The 26,494-nt window shown below is 41.7% G+C and overlaps 1 protein-coding gene across 1 annotated transcript in view; it reads right to left on the bottom strand.

Moving 5' to 3' along the window:
• Nucleotides 1–25,995, bottom strand: part of SLC35F1 (solute carrier family 35 member F1) — a 532,726-nt gene extending 506,731 nt beyond the window's left edge. The window contains exon 1 of the mRNA XM_056125018.1: nucleotides 25,611–25,995. Within this exon, the coding sequence (XP_055980993.1) occupies nucleotides 25,611–25,855 (245 nt within the window). The 5' untranslated portion in view covers nucleotides 25,856–25,995. The remainder of the gene's footprint in view (nucleotides 1–25,610) is intronic.
• Between the last annotated feature and the right edge of the window lie 499 nt (nucleotides 25,996–26,494).

Below are 26,494 nucleotides of genomic sequence, written 5' to 3'. Positions count from 1 at the left end.
GTCTCTTAAAAGCTGCAACACCTGCTGACTAAAAATAGCTGCTTACACAGCTCTAGGGAAGAATTCGTTCTTTTCTTTGAAACTCTAGCTTGAGAAATCTATCTCCATGAATCAGTTCATCAGCCATTGATTAACTTCTCTAATGAGCCTTTCTAATGACTGCAATAGAAAATACAAGTCTGCTTTGTAGGCAGCAAGTGGGGGTGGGGAAAGTGAGAGGGGTGAACCCTGCCTTAGGCAGAAATTCTGACCCTGGAACGCTAAGCTTGGTAGAACAACCAGCTCTTCACCATTCATTTATTCATTCAATGAATACTTGTTGAATGCCATATCTACCACATGGCAGCTGTCCTCTGATTCTTTTTAAAAATACAAAAGCCCTTTCCCTAAAGTAAATACATCTGCTATCAACTAGAGCTTCAAGATTTGTCTCTGCAGAATGCTGTCACTTCAGAGGCCATTGCTCTCTTGTGAAGCCTTTCTCCAAATATCTTCCAGAGCCAGTGATTCTTCATTCCCTACCCTGTGAGATCAACACATCATTTTTTCCTTCAAAGCCCAATATAAACACACCTTCTATTTGTCTTTTTTTTGTTCCAATTCCTACTTCTACTTCTAGAATCAAGGATTATTGAAGAATGTGTTGACTGTATAAGAAATTCAAGTCCTGTTCCCAAAAAAAATACAATAGCACAAAAGTTTTACCTGCTTTGTTATTTTGATGGGACTCAATCCCAGATGATGAAGGAACTCAGAAAACTTTTCCTCTGCCTTATTCATGTGGCCCTTCCTTACATATATGTTAGGATTAATAATTACACTGGCTAGCATGTTTCAGGAAAGATGCCAAAACTATAAATATATTACCTTATTTCATCCTCCTCAATGACCCTAAGAGGTGGGTTTTCTTGTAATTTCACAGATGATAAAACAAAAGTTTAGAAAGTTTAGGTAACTTGCCAGAGACTATGCAATTGTCACACTGAATAAAACTGCCATTGTATCAACTTTCTCTTATGCATTAATTAGAATCAAAATCCATGATTCAGAAAAGACAGGTTTCATTTCTCCTCCACAATCATCTTGGGGTGTATGCCATTTGGTGCCTCTGCAGAGATTCTTCGTGAAGCCATGCCATTAGGCTGTAGGCTGTTGACATGGTGGCAGCAGTGGCAAGTAGGTGCGATTGCTGGTGCTTCCGCAGAGAGGATACTCAGCCCACCCCTCCCAAAGATACCCTAGAGTTTTCAGTCAGGGCCAGGGGTTGCGGGGAGGGACTGTGGACACACCAGTATGTCCATGAAGTTTAGCTGCTTGGCTTGTATCTCCTCAGAGATGTAGGTGGTGAAATCTGAAGAGCAGGGCAGGTGAGTGAGTCAACATAATGGAGGCTATAACAGGTGAGCATGGCGGCTAGGTCTTCAGGAAGTATAGGGGGATGTCCTCCACAACTATCCAGGTCTTCTCCAAAACAATGTTACTGTATTCAAATTCACTTTTTCTACTATGGGCAGTTAAAACTCATGAAAATGTATATCAGTTATATTATTCTTCCACTTAGAATCTCCAAAATTTCTCAGGGCTTGTCAGTAAAGCACACTAACCTAAAAACTTCCAAAGTCCTGCACAATCTGGTCCCCACCTACTCCTCTAGACTCCAATATCTCTTGCCCCTCACACACAACTACAGCCATCAAGGTCTATTTTAATTCTTAGAATGTACCACACAGTAGTCCAGTCACAACTGTCTGATGTGTTGTACCCTTTGCCTAAAATGCCATTTCATATAAACTCCACACATACACACGCACACACTCTTCCTTCCTTCCTTCCTTCCTTCCTTCCTTCCTTCCTTCCTTCCTTCCTTCCTTCTTTCCTTCCTTCTTCTGGCTAAACCCTCCTCATTTTCCCAGCTGCCACATTTTAAGAATACTCTCTCAGGAACACAGGGGATTGCCCTGCCACAGAGACAGGGGGGGATGGGGGGATGGGGGTGGGGGGATATTATCCATGGTGGTGGAAAATGGGCACTGGTGGAGGGATGGGTATCTGATCATTGTATAATCGAAACCCAAGCACAAAAAATTGTAAATCTACAACTGTAAAAAAAAATAATAATAAAAATAAAGGGGAAAAAAAAGAATACTCTCTCAGTTCCTTATATTGGAAACTAAATGGCATGCCACAATAATCAGATCTTTCTTATACCTGGTGCCTAGCACCAGCCTGGCACAAAGCTTGCTTATTGAACAAATAAATAAGCAAGCAGATAGCGTGATAGGGGAGTCTTTTACCCAGCACTCAGTATAACTACTCTAATCCAGACCAGCCCAGTATTATCTAAGATTTCAGTGACTGGTTTGGATATCTCCAAGATATCCAAACAACTACAAGTTGAAGACAACTACAATTCACAAAAGCCCATTACTACAATGTTCCATGGTACCATATCTTGAGAGAACCAGCACTGCAAAAGCACACTGGAGCAAAATTATTTCTGCTTTTTATTCTCATTATTTTTGTTTTAATTTTTAGTTTGGGGGCCATATCTTGTTGTGCTCAAGGCCATACTCCTGACTCTGTGCTCAGGGATTACTCCTGGCAGATCTCATGAGATCATATGGAGTGATGATGATCTACCCTGGGTTAGCCACCTGCATGCACGGCAAGTGTCTTAACTGCTGACTATCTCTCAGGTCCCGAGTTTTTTCTTGGCAAATACATCTTAAAGGGAATAAAAGTCCTGACTACCATTTGGAAGATCATCAGTTTCTGAGCAAAATGAGAAAGGAACACATAGCACTAAAGAAGACCTGGGCTTCAAAGCAAATCTCAACTCAATCTAGTCTCACTGGAACATTTCTTGCCCCATTTGATGCAATTTCATCGATAAAGCAAGTTTCAAATCTGTAACACTAAAGACATTTACTCAATATTACTTTCAAAAACCTAGGTACTTTCCTTAATTTCACTCTACTGTCCTCACCATTGATATTCTAAGTCTGGTTTCCTTTATCATTAAAATATGGCTGAATAACAGCCAGTAGTAAGATAGCTATTTCCCTGATTTGATTCAGCAGAGAAAGAAAACTCTCATTTTCCTACCTCAAATGGAAGCCCTTCCTTCGATCTTGCTGAGTCAGCCTGGGACTTTTTATTTGCATCCAAAATCAACAACTACCTATAGTACCCAGAGTCATGCCAGTAATTAGTTGGTATAACTATCTAAGACAAAATGGATGCAAGGCACTTCAGAGAACAAAATCTCCAATGCCAATGGTAGAAAAGAGAGGACAAACTTATTTTCATGTACCACAATTATGTTTTCCTTTTTCTGTTTGCAAGGGTTCCTGAAAACTTCTGTTCTTCAATATTCTTCTATATGTAAATACTCTATACGTGTGATTGTATTTCTTCTTGCTGACACTAGCTTCTCTTCAAGTTAATCATCTTCTGCAGTCATGCTTATGTTGAGTCAGCATTTAAAATTTAGAGTCTTCTTGCTTACAGCAACCATAGAAACTGTTTCACTCAACCCTGCACAAAGGCAATATAAATGATATCAAGAATGTAAACCAATGACTTCATTACTCTTTTTTATGAAAGGAATATCTGTGATAATATCATAAAGCAGAAGTTTTCATCACTCCACAGAGGATAAGGCATTCTGCCTTCAATGTAACAAAAACCTAAAGAAAGAAAAAGACTGTCACAGTTGGTAATCATCTGGCACTATCCCACACCTCAGTGTGCCAGTTTAAAATTCAAATAATGATTCTTTCAGAAAAAAAGTATCTATGCTAATGAACATTCTATACCAGTGTATATAAATTTTCAGGTTATCATGAGTCCATCTAGGGTGTATCTAAATGAACCGAGTTATGTAACAAGTCACTTCTAAACTCTTCAAAGGCTATCTGCACACAGCCAGTTCATATCCATCATTGTTAACATGTCTATGCCATACTTTAGTTGGAGGTACCAGCATATAGACCTATAAAGCAAAAAAAAACTTAAATGTGTTTTTTAAAGAGGATTTGTATTAATGTCTTGGGTTTGATTATCACATGTAATCATATACTATAAGAGCTGGACAAGGTTTTAGTGACCCTATATTCTATGTGGCCTGCCAAAATTGTCAGTTATCACATTGATACAGTTTCATTTATTAACCAGCATGCCTCTGAAAATCTGGTGAGTTGATATTTGATACCACTGGTGTAGAGTCCCAGATAAACTTCAAAGGTGTTTGTCTGTATCCATATTCCCAGTATGTGTTCTTCAGTAGCCGAAAATGTTTACAGATATCTCATGGCACAATTTTCCCCCAATGCAAAAAATCTAATCAGCCTACCCATCATGTCCAGTACCCCATGTTCCAAAGATGCCTTTAAGCACCAGGCTCCTTCCCTCCTGTGACTAATTTCAACTCTTAAGAAGAAAGCAATCAAACTGACTGAAATAACAAATTGACTCAGTATATCCTTGAGAGCAGAGACCTAACCTAGGTGTTTGCATGCCCTAACCACACTTAGAACTACAATTTCCTTGAAGCAGATATACAGAGGATATCAATCTAATACTGTTTAATTTTCCCAGGGCAGTGTATTTAAAGAAGAAATTCAACTCAAATTAATTTTAAACTGGAAGAAATTGTTTAGGAAAATACTTGCAAAAGGAATAATAAACACTGTTCTCCCTTCTTCTTTATTTTGAGCTATAAATTAAAACTACAATAGCTCTTTCCTACCATTCCTTCCTCAGATTACCATAAATACTCCATCAATTCATTAAACAAGCTTTGCAACATTATTATGTTCAACGCCTATGCTGGAACCTGGAAACCTTAAAGCTAGATGGATATGGGCTCAACTTTCAAGCAGTTTTCTTAGCATTTTACTTCTCTATTATCCCCTGATCTGTTCACGTAACTGATAACACTAACCACAACAACAATAACATTAATCATGTCACTGTCACTGTCCTCCCGTTGTTCATCAATTTGCTCCAGTGGGCCCAGTAACGTCTCCATTGGAGACTTTTGTTGTTACTGTGTTTGGCATATTGAATACATCACGGGTAGCTTGCCAGGCTATGCCGTGCAGGCGAGATACTCTCGGTAGCTGCCGGGCTCTCCAAGAGGGGCGAAGGAATCGAACTCGGGTAGGCCATGTTGACTGCGTGCAAGGCAAACGCCCTACCACTGTGCTATCGCTCCAGCCCAACATTAATCATATTCATAATAATTTAAGATTTTTCTATTATGTCACAAGCCACTCTGCATTAGATATTTGCATATATATCTGTAAGTGCTCTTTTAGTGTGAAACTAGACAAATTCTAGCCCTATTTTTCATATAAGAAAAATTAAGATGCCATGGTATTCAAACAGAGTTTCAGACATATAGTGTTAACACCAGTCCCGCCACCAGTGTGACCTTCCCTCCACCAATATCTTCAGGATCCCTTGCAACCCTCCCCTCCCCCCCTCGTCCAGTCTAACTCCTTAGAAAGCATATGTAGTTTGTTCTCCTTTTTGCAGAGTTATTGGTCTGGTTTGAGGTATGCATATATATGTATATGCATACCTCATTTATATCCAACCAATGTGCGAGGGGCTTTTAGTTCCTGCTCCTGTTACCTCCTGCCTTCTTCTTACTGCACTCCCACCCCCTTGATTTCTTTCCTTCTCTGTCCTTCTCAATACCTAGAGCCAAGGTAATCTATGCATCTCACCCCTTTCATACATTGCATTCCCTTTTCTTGTTATTCTGTGTACCATAGATAAGTGAGATCATCCAGTATTTATCCTCCTTCTAACTTATTTCACTTAACATGATATTCTCCAATTCCATCCAAGTTGTAGCAAACTGCATGATTTCACCATTCCTTGCACCTGTATAGAATTCAATTGTACATATCTACCACACTTTAATTTTCCACTCATCTGTCATTGAACACCTGGGTTGATTCCATATCCTAGCTATTGTGTTAAGTGCTGCAATGAATAATGGTGTGCATATGACCTTTTCAATGAATGCTTTTGTGTTTTTGCAGTGGATGTCAAGAAGAAGAATTGCTAGCTTATGTGGAAGCTCAATTTATTTTTCTGAGAAATCTCCATATTGTTTGCAATATGGAATTTGCAATATTACTTATTGCAATATGCAATAAGCAGTTGAATCAGACAACATTCCAAGAATGGCTGATAATTTCTTCACCACAGGTTTTTCTACTATGTTTTTTGGGGTGTGGCAGTGGGGAAGGGGGAGTGGGGGTGTTTGTTTTTTGACATGTGCTATTTTCAGTACTGGAAGAAGATATCTCAATGTTATCTCGATTTGGATTTCCCTGATAATAAGTGATAATGAACATCTTTTCATATGCCTATTACCACCAGTCTGTCTTCAGAAAAGTGTGTTCTTTTCCTCTCCCTATTTTTATACAGTGTTTTAGATTTTTGGTTGCTTACCTTTGTGAGTGCACTATATATCTTGGATATTGGTCCTTTTTCTCATATGTTAAGTATGAATTTCTCTTCAATTCAGTTGGTGTCTTTTAGTCTTCAGCTCATATTTCTTTCATTATGCAAAAGATTTTTAATTTGATGAATTTTGATTTGTTTTCTTTTTTTCTGTTGCCTTTCCAATAGAATCATATTGAAAACAATTTCAAGGTCCATATTTTTGAGCATTCAGTCTGTATTTCTCTTAATGTATTTTACAGATTATGATCTGGTCTCAAAGGTTTTGATGCACTTTGAATCAACGCTTGTGTAAGGTGTGAGATATGAATCCAGCCTCATTTTTTATATTCCATTATCCAGTTTTCCTAATTCCATTTGTATAAATTTACATCACACTGGAGACGTTACTGGGTCTGCTTGAGAAAATCGATGAACAATGGGAGGACAGTGACAGTGATTATGTACTGAGCTCCTTTATTTACTGAGCTCCTTCATCAAAAATTAACTGACCATAAATCTGGGAATTTTTCTTTGGGAACTAAGTTCTAGCTCATTTGTCACAAAGTCTGTTCTTATTCCAGTACCATGCTGTTTTGATTATTATAGTTTTATAATAGGTTTCAGATTAGGTAATGAGACACCTCCGAATTTCTTATTTCTTCACTGTCACTGTCCTCCTGTTGTTCATCAGTTTGCTCAAGCGGGCCCAGTAACATTGTGAGACTTGTTGTTACTGTGTGTGGCATATCAAATACGTCACGTATTATTTGACTTTGCCGTTCGGGCAAGATACTCTCAGTAGCTTGCCAGGGTCTCCAAGAGAAGCGAAAGAACTGAACTCTGGTCTACTAAGTCGGCTGCGTGCAAGGCAAACAACCTACCCACTGATATAACTTTATCTCTTCTCTAAGTTCTTGATGAATGTCGTAGAATTTGGATGGGGATTGCATTAAATATATATAATAATTAATGATAATATAATAATATATATAATATATATAACAATTTAGGTATGATAGTAATTTTGACAGTATTGATTCTTCTAATCCATGAACATGGAATATTTTTCCATTTCCTAAGATTCCTATCCCTTTTAAAAGTGACTTATAGTTTTCCTGGTATAGGTCTCTAACATCTTTTGTTAAGCTGATTCCTAGGTACTTGATGTTTGTGGACACTATTTTGAATAGGGTGAACTCTTTGATCTCTTTCTCTTCTAGTTCACTATTTGCATTTAGGAATGTTATCTTATTTTAAGGAAGAAGGTAAATAATTTAACAAAGCAGAAGTTCTAACATAGGATTACTGTGTCTTTTATTTATTAATATGTCACTTGCCTTCTGTGGCTATTTTTGTGTTTTTGTTCACGTCTTAGCATTTCTCAAAGAAGGATCAAGAATCAAGATTCATGAAACCAACTGCTGTAATAGTCAAAACAGCATAGCAATTTTAGAAATGCAAGGCTAGGTCTCTGCAAAGCTTTCCTCCACCCACATACCCTATCACAACCAACCTATAGAACATTCCATTTTCCTTACTGATTTGACTTTAATACGTCTTTATTTCTTGTATATGTCTTATCTCACGCAACCTGAATGGAAAAATTTGTGGTGAGGTAGTGAAAACTTGTTCTTAGGGGAAAAAAAGTGCATTCTTGCCTCTATTTTCTTTATCTGCCTCTTTGGTAGTAACTGAAAAAGAAAGAGAGAATTTTTGGGTTCCTAAAACCAAAAAGTTTTCTAGTTGCAACAAAGAGAATGAGGGATATGACAATTTTGTTAAAACCTATCATTGTTGGCATCACAGCTCACCAATCCATAGCTCACCTGCAGTCCCAGTACCAGGATCAATTCTACATATATTTCAAACTGCATAAGTCTCACAATCACTGTTTTCTTTGACAATTGATATACCAAATAAGCAATCTGATACCCATTGCTGGTTAGTGCTTTAATGTGTTTTTCTTCTGTCATCAACTAATGCCTATTCCCAGGTTGCAATTAACTCTAGGCCTAGCTAGATAATAATTATGGTGTCTTGTATTGGATGTAAATAAGCCCATTTATCAGCATTAGAGTTGCAAAAGACTAACTTTCTAAAACAAGTGTAAGCAAGTACCTAATTGCCTATACTTCTCTGTGCTTGAAAGTACCCAGCTTTTGCTAAGGAAGGCCAATCCAAAATGTATATATCTCATTAAACAGGAAAATATTTAGGATGCTTCGTGGTGTAGTAAATGAAATCATGTCGAGCACAAAAAATATCAGAGATTTTTATGGATTATTTATTCTATAGGAGACAGAACACTTGCTGGCATACCTAGTTCATAGGTTATTCCACGCTAATTATTTTTATTTTCTTATGTGATATTAATGCAGTATGGTTGCAAAATAAAATATATTTAAGTTAAAATATTTTTTGTAAGCCAACTCTGAGTAAATAAAAAAGCAAGGTAAGAAAACTTGAGGGCTATTTTCAAATAAAGAAAACAAATTGCTTCTCCACATAAACTGTCCTATATTCATTAGTGAAAGAGAAAACCTTAGTTTTCCCTTGTCAGCTGCTGTGGGCTTCCCCACTTTAACTGTCTCGATTGACACTTTAAACATTCCTGCAATATCATGGGCTGTTCCTGAAGAAGAAAAGTTACCAATTTTATAAGAGCTTAAATTCTGCTCCAGAACTTAGGCTCACCAGAGACTAAGAGATAATAGGTAATACCTAAGGTCAAGTCAGATAGGTAATCAAAAGACCTAAAACAGCAAAACCACTCTGTAAGATCCCTGCATTCTCTGTAATATTGTTACTCGACAAGTAACACATAGGCCCAGTTTTTCTATTAAAAACCAAAACAAAATGAGTCATATTTAATTTTGTCCAATGCTAAGCTCCTTCCTGTCTGGGGAGTTTGTTTTGTTTTTCCCTTTCTACTTCCCAATAAACTTTTCTATTTTCTAACTCTGAGTCTGAGCATCATTATTGTTCAATATTTTCATTCTTGAAAATATTGAAGAACTTGGGAACACAGAGACCTGCTGTCATTGATTCTGAATCATTAGCCTCTGTGTGTGTGAACAGCACAACAGAATAGTCAAAGGTTAAGAATAAGCAAAGATTCATTAAAATAACATCTAATTACTGAGGAAATAATAGCATAACCTAATATAGTTTTATATTGTGTTATATTTATAGAAATATATTAAATATCTGTATGTTATATATGCAAATATTTATAAATGTGTTCTATATTAAATATTTGCATATTGCCAGAAATATTCAAAAAGGAAAAGGAGCAAAGGGTCAAAATATCATAGATGGGTCATCTTTATCTGTTTTATCAGAGAATTCACTACCTCCAGAGATCATGAGAACCCTGGAAATTATAATTAAATCTAGAGGCAGAACTATGGGGCACCTGAAGGAGCTCTAGTAGCCAATCTCTGCATTGGATAGCTGGGGTCAGCCCAAGTCCACAGGCAATCGTTGTAAATACAATGTTCTTGCTATTTGCAAACTCAGCTACCCGGCAAGTCCCCTGACCCTAATTCTAGCCACAAAGGTGTTTCTGAATCCTTCCCCTCTGACACTTGGGAAGCAATTACAAACGAACCATAATATTCATTTCATTCCTGCATTCACCGAGTGAGGGTGGCTTTGGGATGTTTCGGATTTACTCCACACTTAGCTGAAAAAGGTCAGATGTTCAAGAACAAATCAACCTCCTATTGGATTAGCTTGAACACTCTTGCTTGTGTTGGTAGGGCTGGAGGGGCAAGGGTTAATTTTGTGATGCTGCAAAGGTCCAGCCTACACACACCAGAAATCCAGAACCCCTCTCCTTTCTTACCCTCCCCACCCCAACAGTTCCTACACACACACACACACACACACACACACACACACACACACACACACTCACAGACACTTCCCCCACCTCACACTCTCCCAGTTTCCAGCATCACCCCACCCTAGCCTCTCCCTCAGCCTCCCCAGCACAGCACTGTAAGAGTATCTGTAGAGGAAAAGGCCTCTCTCAGAGGGCCATGTTTCTTCAGCCCGCCACAGGGTCCAGAGAAGGACAGAGAGTCCAGCCATTCTCGGGAACTCAGCTTCACAAAGCGCTCCTCTGATCCCCCTGGCATCTGGGCTTCCCCTCATTAGCACATTAAAGCTACTCTGTCCCTTCCCTCAGTGCTGCTCTGTCAGTCCCTCAGGGGCCTCTGTGGGGCTTTTTAGGCCAGGCTCATTCTGAAACCTCCTGGGTTCAAGAGGCACTAACCCTTTCCCTGAAGCTGTCAGCAATCCTTTACAAACCCAGGTACCCTGGCAACTCCAGCACCCCAAGAGGCACAAACAGGCAGCAGGCCACCCGCTTTCTGCCAAATGTCTTCAGAAGAAAAGGCTTTCTTTAAACAAATCAGAATTAAATATACCCTGTCCCCTCCAACACACACACACACACACACACACACACACACGCACACACACACAGACACACGTTAAAGTTGTGACTTATTCACTCATATCAGTAGTGTGCTCCTCATTTCAGATTCCGTCGCATGTCATCTAAGAACCTTCATCAGTTTGACCAGACTGAGATCCATGCAAAGCCACAAAACCCAGGCTCTCCTTTTAGTTTTATGACCAGGATAACAATTTTACATAGCGCTGATTAGCATTCTAAGCCCTCCCCTAAATATTAATTTACTTAAAATACACCTCCTGCCCCCAAGGCAGGGAAGTGGCCCAGAGGTTTTGCATGTGCAAGGCTGACCCTGACAGCACAAAAACACAAACAAATCCCCCAAACTCCTTCAGAAAGGAAAGATTATTGTAATTGGTTTCCAATCAGAAAATTGAAGGCACCCCCATTTCAAAACTAAAGCATTTACTTATTATATTCTAAAGGGAATACCCTCAAGCCAGGGACCCAGACTCAAAATTTCAAGGTAACTTTCAAGTCCCTCTCTCACACTAGACTCCCAAATATAATCAGGGCCCAAATCACACAGATCCTCCAATTAAGTCCTCCATCAATACTCTTATTTCACATTTGAGTGCACTAATGGTGGCTCTTATGTTTTCAGTCCCAACCACGTTCCCCCACCAGACTGGTGCACTCAGGCTGTCATCTGCCATCTGCACCACCTCTCAGAAACCAGACTTGCCAGGAAGCCAGGCTTTCTATGTTCTGGAGTCACTCATAAATTCTTTCTTTTCCTCCAGGACACTCAGCACAGTGGAGTGCTTATGTTTTCTCTCTCTAAACATATCATCTTGGCTTCCAAATGCCATGCTATCCTACATTCCTTCCTACTTCAGATGTCTTTGATATTTTTCCGGGGCCCTTCAATTCCATTCAACTCTGAAGTTGATATGCTTCTCCTCTCTACAATAATGCAGATGATCTCATTAAGAACCACCCCCGACGACTTCTAAATGACTCCTAGCTCCATCATTTCTTCCAGTCCTAACCTCTAGGTTCTGTTCCTGACAGTATTCACTTCTCAAAAAATCCATTCTTCGGGGCTGGAGCGATAGCACAGTGGATAGGGCACTTGCCTTGCACGTGGCCGACCTGGGTTCAATTCCCAGCATTCCATAAGGTCCTCTGAGCACTGCCAGAAGAAATTCCTGATAGCAGAGCAAGGAGTGACCTCTGAGCATTGCTAGGTGTGACCCAAAAAGAAAAAAAAAACTCCATTCTCCAACAGTGGCTGATCTTTTCCCAAATATTACCCAGGTGCTTCTGTGTAAAATCTTTCCATGTTCCCTGTCCCAGTGAGATAAATAAAATAACTTTATTAGTCACTGTCACTGTCACTGTCCTCCCATTGTTCATCGATTTGCTCAAGTGGACCCAGTAATGTCTCCATTGTGAGACTTGTTGTTACTGTGTTTGGAATATCGAATACGTCGCAGGTAGCTTACCAGGCTTTGCCGTGCAGGCGAGATACTCTCGGTAGCTTTCCGGGCTCTCCAAGAGGGGCAGAGGAATTGAACTGGGATAGAAACTTTATTAATAAAATTAATAAATAAAAGGTAAAGGCCCTCCCATTGATCATCGATTTGCTTGAGCGGGCCCAGGAACGTCTCCATTGGAGACTTTGTTGTTACTGTGTCTGGCATATCGAATACGTCACGGGGAGCTTGCCAGGCTCTGCCGTGCCGGCAAGATACTCTCGGTAGCTTGCTGGGCTCTCCGAGAGGAGCAGAGGAATCGAACTCAGGTCGGCCATGTTGACTGCATGCAAGGCAAACGTCCTACCGCTGTGCTATCGCTCCAGCCCAAAATTAATAAATATTTATGATTTATAAAAAGGATGAATGGATAAGAAATAAAACCTAAGTTCCTCTCCTTACCTTCTAAGACCAGGAAAACCTCACACCCGCCCCCTTTTATCATCTTATCTCCCACTCTCTTTAGCTTCTTACATTCCAGCCTCCCATTGTCTCGATATATTCTACCTGTTTTTCTCACTGTTGCGTCTCTGCAGAGAGAACACTTGCTTCCAACCCTCTTGCAGCCAGTTCCTTGATCATATTAATCTCAGTTTCATTGTCACCAGAGAAAGAGAGGCCTCTTCTGGCCACATATGTTAAAGTGCCACCATCACTGCTAGGTTACATCTCTCCACTTTCTCTTTCTATGCAGTATTTAACAGCATTGAATATTTTAAATCTATTTGCTTATTTCCTTTCCACAGAAAAATGTAGCTTCCAAGAGAGCAGAAGTTAAGTCCTGTTCCCGGCAGTAACTCCAAAATTTAGAACATAGCATTTTCCTGAATCAGCGATTATTTGCTGACTGTCTGAATGGCTCCTAGAACTTAAAATGAAGCCATACCAGTGACACAGCTACTCATGTTAAGTCCCTTTGACCCCCCTGGACCTCCTTTCCATCTTTCAAGTCTAAACTCTGTTCTAAACTGGTTATCTCTGAAAGGTAAGCACTCTCTGCTTACAGTCCATTCCACACAACTCAGTGCTGTGCTGCCTGCCTCACCTCACAGACTCTCTACTTCCCACCTTTAAGGGGGAGTCATGACTGCCCAATTGAACTCCAGGCTATCGGGCTGAATCCTTAACACTACATGTAGCTACTACTAACCTGCTGCTTCCATCACCAACTGGGACATCCTGGACTCATACTCATATCCTATTACCATGAGGACTCTACATCACTAGCTGTACTTCGAGAACCCCAACTCATTGTTCATGGCAAATAATACCTTTCTTTAAAAAAAAAGTAATAAAAGTCAAATACAAGAAAAAAAATAGAATGGCCAAAAAAATTTAAAATATAAGATGCAGTTTTTTGAGTTATTTTTAAAAAACATGTTTAATTACAAACTTATATATGATTGAGTTTTAGGTGAGAATGAAGCCAAACCTAACTGTGCTCAGGGCATACTCCTGGATGTGCTCATACTCCTGGCAATGCTTAGGAGTTCATTTGTGCTGCTGGAAATTAAACCAGGGTTGTCCACATGGAACACAAGCAAGTCCCTTGATTGTTGTACTATCTCTAAAACCATAGACATAATTATTTTTCAGGATTTTTTAAAATATTTTTTATTACATTGAATTGCCATGTGATAAATCATTACACAGCTGTTCATAATTGGGTTTCAGTCATACAATGTTCCAATACGATCCCTCTACCAGTGTAATTTCCCAGGACCGATGTCCCCAGTATCCCTCCCACCTCCGCAAATGACCCTCACACCCCAATTTGCCTCTACAGCAGGCACTTCTCTTCTTTCTATCTCTCATTCTCTATATCTCCCTCATTTTAGGCATTATGATTTGCAAAACAGATGCTGAAAGGCCTTGACACATTTTTTAATATAAGAAGAAATAATGCACTCTGAAATTGGCACAACTGCGGATGCTTCTCTCCATTTCTTTTCTATCACACTGTTTATACAGTCTATGGATGGGCACAGGTCTCTGAGGACATGAACCAGCAGTCCTCCTGGCTGTCTGTGCCGTTCCTACACCACCCTAACTCCCCCCTGCCCTGGTGATCAGATCTCTATTCCTGTCCCTCTCCATCCCCTTATTCCATCCCTTCCACAAGAAGTGTGGATAAATGAGAATGGCCCCACTAGATCCCAAATCTTGACCCAGACTCCCCATCCTTCAACACTCTTTAAACCACCCAGCCTCTAGTAGAGCAGTCTGAGGGGTGATAACATCGTTTGGTGTCAAGTCTGGGTTCCTCTCTCTGAGTACACCTAGCATGATCCCTCCTTCCTGTGTGGTCTTACAAAAGCACTAGGCTGTTTAACTTCAGAAATTGATTTTCCAGGGTTCTGAGAATACTCACAAGCTAAAAGCCTTTGTCCTGTAAGCATGAGGACAGTTCAGCCCCTGGTATCATCTGCATGCACCAAACATGTTTCTGGGGGTCCTGTCACATGGAAACCCTGACACTGAAACAGGGTGCTTGATCTCTAGCACACAAGCACGTGTGGGAGACAGCTACAATTCAACATGTGCCAGCACTGAGGACAGGAGTGTAGCCCCAGCAAGCACATGTGTGTGTGAGCATCAGCGCCACCCACAATGAGCACCACGACTAGAATATACTCAAGCAACACAAAATGACAGAATGAGTGTGACACCTATGAACATGTCTGACAGCACTGCACCTAGTGAGCCCCAACAAGCACTGCCATAAGTGTTCGAGTAAAACAACCGAGTATGTGTGAACCTAGTGGTTACAACAACAAAGGGAATGAGAGGAAATTGGTTTGGGGGCTACATTCTGTGGTGCTCAGGATTTATTTCTCACTCTAGGCTTCTAGTTCTGGGCTCAGAATCACTACTGGTGGGCTCAGGGAAACCTATGTGGTACCAGGGATTGAACCTGGGGATTAAACCTGGGTCAGCCACATGCAAGGCAATAAACTACCCTATTTCCGTATCTTTAAAAAAATGAGAGTAAAAACTTTCGCTATTATTATAACATATGATTGAAATTCTTATTCCAAAAGGGTATTCTATCATGTAAAATTTCAGAAATGGAGGTAATGTCTAAATACTCATTTTAACTCAAATATTCTCATTACGTTGAATCAAATTATAAAAGCATCCAACTTTTCCACCAACATCCATATTCCCCAGTTACACTTTACACATATAGTCACATATGTGCTCAGCTTTCTCAATACTGCATGTGTACTATCAAAATGTCAATATTTTTTAAAAATTCTATATCTTGGCTTACATGGTGATGACATAGATGAGCTTACCCTGAACTGGCACAATAGCATTTAAAAGTGTTCTTGATTTTATTCTAATTCTGTGAAGGCAGATGGGAACATCAGAACTGTGAGTGGTCAGTGTGGTGAGACAGGTTCATTCCTGAGCACTATATGTTTGCCTAAGCAGAAGTGATCCCCAAGCAAAAGCTGGAGTAGTCCTGAAAAATGCATATGGCAGTAGTCCAACATATGACCCAAAATCAAACCAAAGATATTTTTCAAAAATACAAATAATAATATACTTAAATTACATTTGTATTACCACTAATTGAGGGATGACATTATTCTGGGGAAAAAAATTCTAAGATATATTTCTCTTACTGTTTCTATAATTTTTTTCTGAATTATCATACATTCAAGTAGTCCCTACAGATTAAAATGACAAAATAAGAAATGTAGTACAGATTTCACAGTGAAAATCTTATGATTCCAGTCTACAAACATTTGCAAACCTACAATTAGGCATTCTACATAAAAATTTAATTTGCATATTCCAATACCTCACTCTCAATAATAGGACATATGCCAAGTTACCCATTTAGATTATGACATCCTTTAGGCCAAGAATAATGTCATGCATGTGTCCTACACTAGAGGGCTCAGATCAAAGCAAACAGTTGAGAAAAATTAATTCATAAACATGAACAGTAGAAAAGAAAAGGAAACAACAGGATAGAAGAAAAATTTTGCTAATAGGAAGAGAAATGTAGTAAAGGAATTATATCAATTGCTTTACCAAGATGCTTGTTTTATCCCTAGCACCACATTAAATCTCCCAAATACTACCAGGGACCACTCCTGAGTACAGAGTCAAGAATTTAGAACTAGTCCATGAGCATCCTTGACCGTGGCCCAAAGCCCTTCATGCCCTCAACTCCACCCCCACCAAAAGAATTAGCAAACTATAAATTGGGAGGAGAGGGGAGGAGAGGGGAGGGGAGGGGAGGGGAGGGGAGGGGAGGGGAGGGGAGAGGAGAGGAGAGGAGAGGAGAGGAGAGGAGAGGAGAGGAGAGGAGAGGAGAGGAGAGGAGAGGAGAGGAGAGGAGAGGAGAGGAGATTGATAACGTTTGATTCAACGTAATGAGAATATTTGAGTTAAAATGAGTATTTAGACAGTACCTCCATTTCTGAAATTTTACATGATAGAATACCCTTTTGGAATAAGAATTTCAATCATATGTTATAAAAATAGTGAAAGTTTTTACTCTCATTTTTTAAAGATACGGAAATAGGGTAGTTTATTGCCTTGCATGTGGCTGACCCAGGTTTAATCCCGAGGAGAGGAGAGGAGGGAAGGGGAGGGGAGGGGAGGGGAGGGGAGGAGAGGAGAGGAGAGGAGAGGAGAGGAGAGGAGAGGAGAGGAGAGGAGAGGAGAGGAGAGGAGAAAGAAGAGAAGAGAAGAGAAGAGAAGAGAAGAGAAGAGAAGAGAAGAGAAGAGAAGAGAAGAGAAGAGAAGAGAAGAGGCCATCCTCTGTTATATCGGCCACAAAGAAAGATATACAATTAGCCATAAGGCCAGCAAGCATCCAAAGGATTGTTCAACACTGGGGCAGGAGAGATACCTCAAAAGGCTGCATGCCCCCCCACACACACATACACTGCTGGGAGTGGCCTATGAACAATGCAACAATGAGAGTGGTCCCTAGCACCCCCAAGTGTGACCAAAAAAATGTTCTCAAAAAGTAACCACTAAAGAAACACAAATCATAAACCATGTGAGATATCACTCCACATCTCTTAGGATGGTCACAGTCAAAACAAACAGAAAAAAAAAGGAATTGTTGACAAAGATGTGGAGAAATTGGAACCCTTGTGTATTGCTGGCAAAAGTATACAATGCTGCCACTAGTACTAAAAACAGTATGAAGAATCCCTTCAAACATTAAAAATAAAATTATTGTGTGACTTAATAATGACTTCTGGATGTTCAACACCCCAAAAGTTAAATACAAGATCTTGAATAGCAGTTTGATTATTCATTATCACTTCCAAATTATTCACAACCTAAATTTCCATCACTAGATTAATAAAGAAATAATATAGCACAAACACACAATACAGTATGATTTAGTCTTTTTTTAAATATAGGGAAGACCTGCCATTTGCTAGAATATAGAGGAAACTTAGAAACTCAGGATAGATGTTGAGGTCATTATTTTTAGTTGAAATTAAAGCGGATCGGGCGATAGTTGTCAATGTCATGGATGTCTCCCTTCCTGAACAGTAGTATCTGCCTATTGTCTGTCATCTACAAGTTGTTCACTCGAGTCATCCTAAATAGAATTGGCAGAACACTAGATGAAGGACAACCATGCGAGCAAGCCAGGTTCCGCAAAGGATTCAGCACCATCGACCATATCCACACGATAACCAAGCTCATTGAGGTTTCTTGGGAGTTCAAGATGCCGCACTGTTTAACGTTCATTGATTTAAAGAAGGCCTTTGATTCTGTTGAGACGGAAGCGGTCATTGAAGCCCTAGCCAATCAGGGCATTCAAGCCCAATACATCAGGATCCTCTGTGAGCTGTATTGCGGATTCACTACCAGGATCTCACCATTCTACAAAGAAGTGATCATTGATGTCAAGAGAGGGGTGCGGCAGGGTGATACCATTTCACCGAAACCCTTCAGTGCCACCCTCGAGAACATCATGCGACGACTGGAATGGGAAGGAATGGGAGTGAAGATAGATGGTCGGCAACTACACCACCTCCGCTTTGCTGATGACATTGTTCTAATAACACCAAACATCAGCCAAGTGGCACAAATGCTGGCCGACTTTGACCGTGAGTGTGGAAAGGTAGGACTACAGCTGAATCTTACGAAGACAATGTTTATGAGAAACAGCCTCGTTCCTGACGCCCCATTCGCTATCAACAGAACGACCATCTCCGAATGCAACAGCTATGTCTACCTAGGTCGAGAGGTCAACATGACAAATGACCTGGCACCCGAGCTGCGCAGGAGGAAGAGAGCGGCTTGGAACGCCTTCAAGAACGTCGAAGAAATAGCTAAGAGGACGAAGAACCTCTGGCTCCGGGCACATCTCTTTGATTCTACTGTTCTTCCTGCATTAACATATGCCTCAGAGACCTGGGCCCTACGCAAACAGGATGAGAACGCCATTCAGGTCTCCCAAAGAAGAATAGAAAGAGCTATGCTTGGAATATCACGTTTCACTCAAATGAGAGAAAGAATCCGGAGTTCTGACATCCGTCGACGATCAAGAATCAGGGATGCTGTCTCATTTGCCAAGGTGTCGAAAATCAGATGGGCTGGTCACGTAATGAGATTTAAAGACGACCGCTGGACTAGAGCTGTTACCGACTGGATTCCACGGGATGTCAAAAGACCGCGTGGCCGCCCACCTACCAGATGGTCAGAATTCTTCGTGAAGATCATGAACGATCCGTTTAAGGCCCTTCATGTTCCCGGAGCGAACAGATGCCATTGGGCTACACTGGCACGCGACAGGGACAAATGGAGACGATACTGGCGCCCACTCGAGCAAATCGACGACTAACGGGAAGTTAAGTGATTAAGTGATTAAGTGAAATTAAAGCAGTAACAAAAACTGCATGACTCTCCTAAAATAGAGCCAAACTCTCAGAAATAGAAAGCAGAATAGATAAGAGCAAGGTCAATGGAGAGGGGTAAAAGTAACTTGTTTCTCAGTGAATATAGAGTTTCAGTTTTGCAAGATGAAAAGTGTCTATAAAACTGTTGCATAGCAATGTTCATACTACTGTGCTGTACACCTAGAAGTGGTTAAAATTGAATTTTATATTATTCTAATCATTAATAATAAGCTTTTATAGTATGCTCATGTATTTTCATGTCACAGTCAAGAATTATGCCAAATATTTATTGGGCACTTTCCCACACATGACTGGGGTGTGGCTTCCTAAGAATACTTTTTTAGAACATAATCAAGAATTAATGTGTCTGAGTAATGTACAGTAAATACTCACTGGCCTGAACTCAAGAAAATGAGAAAACTAAACTAAAATCTGGTGGTAGTACATTACAGTATGCATTCTACTTTTATGAGAAATGGTGACTAACTAATAAATCACTTTTTGCATTAACTTTAGAACTATATAATAAGCTTCAAGCTCTATTTTCTATGTCATCTGTATCAATAGCTAGATACAATCAAAGTAAGTATCTATTACAACGATTCTTGTTGGCACTAAAAGATCTGGAGAAAGCAAAAAGGAGAAAGCAAAGAAAAATTACATAAAGATACATCCATTTTATTGTACATTAATTAATAGGAAATGCAATTTCTTTATCATAGTCTAGGCAATTCTTAAAATGTACATTCATTTCTCTAAACACTGTATATTAAAAGTGTACTGGATGCTCTCTTATTTTTATACTTCTGGCCCTTAATTAAAAACAAGTGCAAACTTCAGACATTCTTTGTTTACTACTGATTTTAGAAATGTGTTTATCATCACACCACCTGGTTACATTTGGATATTTTGTATCAATTATCCTCATCACCAGTTGATTTCCCCCTTTCATTTTGACATCTGTGAGAAGAAGCAGATTGAGAAGAGCCTCACCATCAATTTTTTTAGCAAAAGCCTTCCCACTTGATAAGAAAAGATCATCTAAATGATGACATATGTCTTCCTCATCTGTAATCGATGCTCACTCTAAGCATCACCCTGTTCCTAAACTTATCATGTTCTGTCAACCTTGATAAATAATTTTTTAAGATCTATAAAAGATAGTTACCCCACTTAGACAATAACTCCCCCACAAAAATATTGATTCTGTGTAGGCTTGTTTCAACCCTCTCATGAATTCTTGGCTTTTGATTTGAAAAATCTTCAGAATTTTGATAATTATTAAAATAAATCAAAATGTAAGTTGGAAATCAATCTGCAATCAAATGAATAAATGACCCAGGGTTACTTAGTAATTCAATCCTAATGATTAAACATCCCCTTCCCCCCCACACGACTCAAAAACGTAAAAGCCTATATATGATTTGTGATGGCACAGTGTATCTCTTAATGAGAAGAAAGTGAAAGTGAGCCAAAATCAAAAATGCACAGTGATTTTTTACTAAGGTCTAAAAATCATACTCAAATAGGAAAATATAATTAAAAGACACACATTAAAACACAAAAATAGCTATCATTTGTTTCAAAAATATTTTATTAAGTAATTTTGTGTGTGTGCATGCAAGACAAGGCTACATTTCCAACAGAAAGTAATTAGTTTTGAAAAGTCAATCTGCAGATACTGTGTGGACCAGTATCTGCTCCTGTATATTTCTTTGGGATAGAGGGAGAAATTGGTTGGGTTACACCCAGCACTGCTCAGGAACTATAAGAGTCACTTCTTGGTGTTTGTGAGATCACATGTGCTAGAGATTGAATCCTCCTGCATGCAAAGCATGCAAACTAGTCCTTTGAGCTACCTCCTCAGCCCTTCAACTGTTTGTTTCTATGAAATCTATTTGTATCAGCAATTTCTGTGACAGGGTCATTAACATTTGCCATTGAAGTATTTTCTTTTTTGTCATATCTTGCTTGTCTGTTGCAGGGTAATAAATACTATATATTCCATACTAAGAAATATGTGAGGAAGACTATGCCACTTGTTTTCCCTTCTTCCAAATCTTTGGAAATTAAAAAAAATATTATTTCAGTACTTAAATCATATTTTTTTCTGTTTTTCTCTTTGGCTTTTGGGCCAAATCCAGTGGTGCTCAGAGCTTACTCCTGCCTCTGTGCTGAGTGATAACTCCTGGCAGGCTCAGGGGAGTATATGGGGGTGCCAGGGATTGAACTCAACCCAGCATCATACAAAGCAAGCACCTTACCCACTGTATTATCTCTCTAGCCCCAAAATAACCTTATATTTCTTACATGCATCCCATTGCCAAAATAATTTTTATAGGGTGGGAGGGAAAAGTGTCATCATATTAACTGGATTAAGAAACTTATTCAGCACCCAATGCAGCAATCCAGGAACCAGAAGATAGTACAGTGGTTATGACACATCTTTACTATCTACCCAACCCTGAGTTCAATTCCTGGCACCACATGGTCCTTAGAATGTTGTCAATTGTAGTCCTGGAAGTCCTCAAATACCACGAGGTGTGACCCCTGAGCACTGACAGGATGGCCCAGGTAATCCCTGGATCTGCAGGGCCCAAACTGCATCACATTCTTAGACTCAACATTGGCCCAACCCGTTGACTGAAAGTCACTAGTGGACCAACTTAGAACCACTTGTAGTACTCCAAAATATAGGTTTCCAACTAATAAGTCAGAAAAGTAAAGGTAAGGATAAGGATCTAAATTGAGGAAATAAAATGACAGTTCAAATAATAAAATAAAAATAAAAGGATAGTGCAAAGCAGATTTTATAGGTAGCAATGTTTGCATTCTGTCTTCTAAGAAAGAGCCTGTAATAATTGCTAGATCTTCTCTTAACTTTTTCTCACTCAGGTTTCCTACAGATACTGATGTGTTTGCATTTCTTCCTTTGGATTAGCAGGTTAGTCTTGTTACAGGTTTCTTGCAGTATTGCACAGCTCACTAGGCTTGCATTGATGGGTCAAACACTCCTCATTCCAGGAGCATCCTCAGTACCTCAGCACTGCCCCTTCTGCCCATTAAGATGCTACGTGCTAACAAACAGTGGGGCCATACCTTATTCTTACTTCTCTAAAGAGACTCTACTGCCAGTTCACAGCAACAGAACACCATCAATCACATGCCAAAAGTTGGAGGGGTTCTTTTCATATTGGCTTAAAACTTTCAGATTTGCAACTTCACCTTCTGCTTGTAAATATTTTGCTGCATGCCAATGATATATAAAAGGAAAAAACCAATGCCTAAAAGAACTAAAGGGAAAATGAAGCTAAAGAAAACTGAAGTCTTAAGGAAACAGTAAGAGAAAAAAAAAGAGCAGAAAAGGAAAGCAAAAGGTGATCTAAATCTTTTAGAAAATGAACAAAGATGCATATGATTACGCCCCAGTCAACCTTTTAGCCTCCACTGCTTCATCCAACATACTTGGTGAGTTGAACCAAAAAGGAACCTAAGGCTTCGCAGGGGATCTTTAAAATTCTATTCTCAGGCCTGAGAGGTTAAGAAGGTAAAGACTACCTTTACATATAGCTGACCCAGGTTCCATTTGTGGCACTGTATAAGGTTCTCTGAGCTCCAATAGGGGTTGTTCCTGATCACAGAACCAAGAATAGTCCCTGAACACAGCATCTGGGTATGGCCCAAACCTCCACTCAGAAAGAATAATTTTGGAAAACATAAAATAAAATTCCATTATTCACCACACTCTTGGTTTTGCTTAGAGCCAGCCAGTATCTTAGAAGTCATTATTAACATTGTCTCCTGTTGACATAATCATGGTGCAAAAATACAATTCCATTGGGAGTCTCACATTTATTCTTACTTTTTTTTCAGTCCCCTTATGAAAGGTGTTATTTTTTGAAAGAAATATTTTCTTGTTATTCTTTAAGGATAATGTAAAAGCATTCACTCAGTATATAATTCGATATAATTCTATACCAAAAACTCTGAAGATATTTGAAAGTCAAAGTCTAAAGACTGCCACTTTAGAGTTCCTTCACAGATGTACCTGAAGTGAGTGTCAATGACCTTGCGCTTCCACCCAAATTCTTGCCTATAAGATAGAAATAGTACAACTCATCTCACAGATCAGATAGGACTCAGCCACAAATGTCTATCCACCACATTCCTGGGTTCCAAGCTGTGTGTCAATGCTGCTTCCACAGACCTCTGGACACAAAAACCAGATGAATAAAGGAATTCATGCAGACTTTTAAACCTTCCAATTTGTTTTTCCTTAGCATTACCTCATCTAATTCTCAAAAGCATTTTTGAGAAATATTGCAAAACATGTAACATGTGTAGAAATGGAGACCCAAGGATACAAAAATGCTTCTACTTCAAATCATGTGACTTGTTAGGGCAGAGAAAAGTCAACACCACATACCCCAAGCCCCTTCACTTCTACTGTAGTGATTTTGCTTTCCTGAACTTTAATATTCAGTATATAACAAGAATAACCCTCAAAGAATCAATGATAACTCATAATTAACAAAAATCAATTAAGTATTATGTCAGGTTTTTAGCTTGATGAGAAAAATTAAAATTAAAAGCATATTTTGAGAACTGAGACTATGACTTAAGTGCTATATTATGTGCCTTGCAAGTGTGAGACCCCATGTATAATGCTCAGCACAGATGTCCCAACACACACACACACACACACACAGACACATACACACACATATACATAACCCAAAACACATAGGCAGGTAGTAGCCCTTGGTTGGTATGGCCCAAATGCATCAAAATTTTTAAATGCATATTCTGTTTGTATATCAATACTCTGGTGTTTAAAATTTTAAATTCCACAGATATTCAAAAAGAACTGGAAACCTAGGTAAGATATACAGTGCCAGCACCTTCTTGGTTCATCCACTCAAGATCTTTTAAATACATTGCTTTGGAAGATATTATTCTAAACTACAAACCAAGGGAAAGTAAAAGTCAGACTTTCAATTACCAAGTAGTCTCACTTCAGAATGAATTTCTTTGTGTTTAATATTAAATGGGAACGTACAGAAGGTCCCACAAGTAAGCTGAAATACACAAGTCTTCACAAAGGACTCTTCAATGATTTGGGCCCCTATATAACTATAAACAAAACCTTACTCCTAAAATGAGTCCGTCCCCCAAGTCCCCCGCCCAAGATTCTATTTCTGTTCACATTTTAGTCCCCACAAGAGTTACACACCCCAGAGTGCTCCATGTGAATTCCCCGGGGAATCTCAGCTCCCCCAAACAGCGCCGCACAGAAACCTGTGTGCACAGCGGTGCCGTGCGAGTTCCCCCTACTGATGCACCGGGAAGCACACAAGCACCGCAAAATCACGGTCCACGAAACCCATTCTCCAGGGGGGTTGGGGGTCAGCTCTTCCACCATTTCAAGTTTCTGAAGTAGAACCGGTCCCTGAGACATTCTAGTGAGACTCGGGGATCCCTCTGCTTGTGCACCGGGGATTCTGATCCTAAAACGCCGCGTCCTCGCTGCCTCAACTGCGCAGATTCCAGCAGAGGAGGCGCCGGTGATGCGCGGTGGCCGGCTCGGGCTTGAAGCCGCTCAGGACCAACCCGGCGCTTCTTCCCTTCGTACAATCTTTTTCTGCACTTTGCCGGGGTCTGGTCCAGGCCTCTAGCCTCCGCTTGCCTGCCTTCCCTCCGAGCCCCACCACCCCCACCCAACCTGAAAGAGTGGGACCCGCAAGCAGGAGGGGCAGGCAAGAAAGAAAGAAAAAAAAAGTGGGTCTCCCGTCCCGCCGGGTCGTCAGCCTGAACCCCGAGGTCGGAGACTTCGGGGCGGGGCGGGCGACAGCGAGAGGCCGGCCACTTGCACGCCATCCCCGCTCCCGCGTCGGCCATCCCCGGGGTCCCCTCCGCCGTGGCTCTCCAACCCACCCACCCACCCCCGGCGCGCAAAGCTGGGATGCGAGAGCAGAAAAGGGGGAGTGGGGCGACACGCGTGGGCCAGGGTGTGAGTGCGGAACCTGGCACCCAGGCAGGCAGAATCCCGCCTCTCCCCGAACTCCCGCCTAGGACCAGCCGGGCATCCCCTCCACCACCATACACACACACACACACACACACACACACACACACACACACACAGACGCACAACGCCCCCCGAAACGCCGGGCTCCGGGACAAAGCTGCCGCGGCCTCTCGGCGAGCGCGGGGCGCGTCGTGGCGCCGTCCCCCCGCCCCGTGAGGAGCCGGCCACGACCCCGTCCTGAGGGGGACCCCGCAGCCGCCGCTCACCTGTTCAGCACTTTGCGGATCCGCTGGCGCACGCCGGCCCGGGAGGACGCGGACAGGCTGCCGCCGCCGCTGCCCTCGGCCGGCAGGTTCTCGATGGTGGTCACCACATGGTTCGGCGGGGCCGGCGGTGGCGGCTGCAGCTGCTGCTGCTGCTGTTGCTGCTGGTGCTGCTGATGCTGCTGCTGCTGCTGCTGATGCTGCTGCGGCTGCAGCTGCTGCTGCTGAGGGGGCTCGGGCGGGATCATCGCGGCTTGAGGCGGCGGCGATCAGAACGCAGCCCCGCGCATGCTGCGCCCGCACCGGGCCCGGGAACACGCAGAACACCCGGCCGGCCGCGGCGCGGGGAGGCGGCGGCGAGGCGGGAAGGTCCCCGCGGTGGTGACGGCCGCAGGCAGCCGCCGCCGCCCTGCCGGCCCCTCGCTCCGCTCCAGACCCCGGGCGCGCACCCACAGCCGGACGCCGCCTCCTCCCGGCTGCTTCCCGAGCCGCGTCCCCAAGTCTTCGCCCGGCCCGCCAAGTGGCCGCCCGGGAGAGGGGTGTCGCGTGAGGGTGCCGCGCTGCCCCGTCCGTTCGAGTCCGAAGACTCGCCGCGCGGGCGGGGTCGGGGTCCCGACTGCGCCCGCGAGCGGCAGCGGCCGTGCCGGCGTCGCCTCCCCCGGGGCCGGGCTCCCTGGGAAAGCGCCGTCTGTGGCTCACGGAGTGAGAGACGGAGAATGAACCCCGAGAGTCGGGCGGGGGCGCCGCAGCTGCGCCGGGGGGCGGGAGGGGGGCCGGGCCGGGGACTCGCGCGCTCCGTCCTCGCCAGAGGGCGCTCCCGAGGGTCTCACTGCCGCGATCCTTGTCTCCCCAGGCCCCTGGAGGCCCACCTGCAGAGTGGCGGGTCT

This window comes from Sorex fumeus, unplaced genomic scaffold (assembly GCF_029834395.1).
Source record: "Sorex fumeus unplaced genomic scaffold, SorFum_2.1 ptg000054l, whole genome shotgun sequence".
NCBI lineage: Eukaryota > Metazoa > Chordata > Mammalia > Eulipotyphla > Soricidae > Sorex > Sorex fumeus.
The sequence above is the reverse complement of the archived record's forward strand: the minus strand, read 5'-3'. Positions and strand labels throughout refer to the sequence as shown.